The 3,396-nt window shown below is 42.6% G+C and overlaps 1 protein-coding gene across 2 annotated transcripts in view; it reads left to right on the top strand.

The window, feature by feature from the left end:
* LOC105543218 (chromosome unknown open reading frame, human C2orf42) overlaps positions 1 to 3,396 on the top strand; it is a 56,738-nt gene that overhangs the window by 41,667 nt on the left and 11,675 nt on the right. For both annotated transcript variants that reach the window (XM_011985030.1, XM_011985031.1), the window contains one exon: positions 759 to 921. In XM_011985030.1, coding sequence (XP_011840420.1) covers positions 759 to 921 — 163 coding nt within the window. The remainder of the gene's footprint in view (positions 1 to 758; positions 922 to 3,396) is intronic.

Genomic DNA, 3,396 nt, shown 5'->3' with positions numbered 1-3,396 from the left:
AAAAAAAAAAAAAAAAAAAGTGAACCCTAGAAAAGGACTGTATTGGCATTAAAGGTACTTGAGGAACTCCTTTAAATGCAGATGTCACAGAGGCAGCTTTTAACCTGGAATGGATGACATTTAGGGAGACACTGAAGCAACCTAGGGTGCAGGCTTGTGGGAGAAGAGAGCTAACAATCATGGAGCTTCTCACTGTTGGGCATTACTTACCTCCATCACCTCATTTGACCTCCCAGCCATGTCCTGGCATTAACTGCATTTTGCTCATGAGAAAACAGGCTCTGAGAAGTTTGTAATTTGCTTTGGGTCACCACAGCATCCAGTTCCAGTTCTGCCTGGCTCAATCCCAAGGACAGTGTGAAGCATACAGGATGTGAGGTGAACTGTAGGTGTATGAACAGAGGAATTTAAGAGAAGAATGCTGCTAGCAGAGCAGTAGGGGAAGGAATAAAACTGATTTTAGAGCAGGTCTGTGCCAGCAACAGTCATGTACCCATGAAGATGTTAGAGGTTCAACTGGTATATGGTTTGGCTGGGGTGGAAATTTAAGATTTTAGAGAAAAAAGGAAAGCCATGAATGACGTAAGGGAGAAAAGGCAGATTTGTTGACAGGATTTTCTTGAAAAACAGGGAAGTTGTAATTCATTTGAATATACTTAACAAGAAAGAAGGAATAATAAAAGATTTGTTGTCATCCAGGTATTGGTCTATTTGAAAGTCTTCTCTCTCACCCTTTTTTGGTATGTCTTGGTGTCCAGATGCCCTTGGAAATCACCCGTAGCTTTATCCAGAACCGAGATGGGACTTATGAGCTGTTTAAATGCCCTAAAGTGGAAGTAGAGAGCATAGCAGAAACCTACGGTCGTATAGAAAAACAACCAGTGCTGCGACCCTTGGAACTAAAAACTTTCCTCAAAGTTGGTAAGTGAACTTCAAAAGCGCATCTTCCTTTGAGTGTCAGCTTGTGTACAGTACAGTACACTGTCCAAAGCTTTGGATCTTGACCTTAAACAAAGAAGACACATTCATTCACCTTGTAAAGACAATCGTGGGATATGGTATTTTGTTTCATTCGAACCAGTGTTTTCAAAAATAAAATTGCAGGCCAGGTGCTGTGGCTCACGCCTATAATCCCAGTGCTTTGGGAGGCCGAGACAGATGAATTGCTTGACGTTGGGAGTTTTGAGACCAGCCTGGCCAACATGGTGAAATCCCATCTCTACCACAAAAATACAAAACTCAGCCAGGCGTAGTGGCGCGTGCCTGTAGTCCCAGCTACTCGGGAGGCTGAGGCACAAGAATCGCCTAAACCCAGGAGGCAGAGGTTACAACCCAGGAGGCAGAGACCTCAAAAACCACTGCGCTCCAGAGTGGGCGACACAGTGAGACTGAGTCCAAAAAAAAAAAAAAAAAAAAAAAAAAAAGACTTGCTGAATGAATAAATGCATGCCAGCCATAGTTTTGACTAATTTAGCTTTGTGATATATCTATTGGCTCCCCTTTGTTTCTTCAGTTGTGCATTTATTCTTCCAGAAGAAATTTAGAATTTTTAATTATTCTGTCAAATTCTTGTGAATATTATATTTTTTGCTGCTCTTTTGAGTGAAATATCTATCCTGATTCTAACTTGTTATTGCCACTAACTTGTTATTGCCAGTTATGGAAATCTCTTAGTTTTAGTATACTTAGTATTAAATTGGTACCTTTGATGAAGTCCCAGTAGTGATAATAGTAAATGAAGGCTGGGCACAGTGGCTCATGCCTGTAATCCCAGAGCTTTGGGGGCTGAGGCAGTAGGATCACTTGAGGCCAGGAGTTCAAGACCAGCCTGGGCAATATAGCAAGACCCCCACTCTACTTAAAGAACAAAAATTAAAATCTGTTCTAAGTCTGTAGTTTTAGACTGTACTTGAATTTCATCTGCTTTATGGTGTTTTCCAAATCAGATAACTGGCTTTTATCAGTTCTGAATTTTTTTTTTTTTTTTTTTTGGAGAGGGAGTCTCGCTCTGTCACCAGGCTGGAGTGCAGTGGCATAATCTTGGCTTACCACAACCTCCGCCTCCCGGGTTCAAGTGATTCCCCTGCCTCAGCCTCCTGAGTAGCTGGGATTACAGGTGCCTACCACCACGCTTGGCTAATTTTTTGTATTTTAGTAGAGACGGGGTTTCACTGTGTCACCCAGGCTGGTCTCGAACTCCTGAGCTAAGGCAATCTGCCCACCTTGACCTCCCAAAGTGCTAGGATTACAGGCATGAGCCACCGCCCCCGGTCCTAAATTTGTTGTAAATTAATAATTTCTCTTTTAAAATTTTTCCTAATATTTTCTTGGAACTATTTTTGTAGCTTTTAAAAGGAATACTCGGCTGAGCGCAGTGGCTCATGCCTGTAATCCCAGCACTTTGGGAGGCCTAGGCGGGTAGATTACTTGAGGCCAGGAGTTCCAGACCAGCCTGGCCAACATGGTAAAACCCCGTCTCTACTAAAAATACAAAAATCAGCCAGGTGTGGCTGGGCATGGTGGCTCATGCCTGTAATCCCAGCACTTTGGGAGGCTGAGGCGGGCAGACCACGAGGTCAGGAGATCAAGACCATCCTGGCCAACATGGTGAAACCCCATCTCTACTAAAATGCAAAAAATTAGCCGGGTGTGGTGGTGCGTGCCTGTCGTCTCAGCTACTCAGGAGGCTGAGGTAGGGGAATTGCTCGAACCCAGGAGGCAGAGGTTGCAGTGAGCCCGAGATTGTGCCATTGCACTCTAGCCCGGGTGAGAGGGCCAGGCTCTGTCTCAAAAATACATAAATAAATAATAAAAGGAATACTCAATTTTTTAAATTAATGTTTGATAACATTTAAAGTTATTATCTGAATCATCTATAATTACAGTTTAGTTTCTGTCCTCAGTACCTTGTATTTAAAATTTCAAATTAGTTGAGGCTTTTGATCTTCATATTTTTAGTTATCAATTTCTAGTTTTATTATTTTGAGGTCAGAAGACATATCTTTAATTTCTTTCTTTTTTTTTTTTTTCTTTTTGGAGACCGAGTCTCACTCTGTTGCTCAGGCTGGAGTGCAGCAGTACGATCCTGGCTCACTGCAACCTCCATCTCCTGGATTTAAGCAATTCTCCTGCCTCAGCCGCCTGAGTAGCTGGAATTACAGGCACATGCCATCATGCCCAGCTAATTTTGTATATTTAGCAGAGACAGGGTTTACCATGTTAACCAGGCTGATCTCGAACTCCAGACCTCTGGTGATCTGCCCACCTCAGCCTCCCGAAGTGCTGGGATTATAGGCGTGAGCCACCAAGCCCAGCCTTAATTTCTTTCTTTTTAGGAATTTTAAAATGTTTTTTCACTAACAACATATGATATGAATTTGTGCTAGCATAGATGTT

This window comes from Mandrillus leucophaeus, unplaced genomic scaffold (genome assembly GCF_000951045.1).
Source record: "Mandrillus leucophaeus isolate KB7577 unplaced genomic scaffold, Mleu.le_1.0 Scaffold279, whole genome shotgun sequence".
NCBI classification, from domain to species: Eukaryota; Metazoa; Chordata; class Mammalia; order Primates; family Cercopithecidae; genus Mandrillus; species Mandrillus leucophaeus.
The sequence above is the reverse complement of the archived record's forward strand: the minus strand, read 5'-3'. Positions and strand labels throughout refer to the sequence as shown.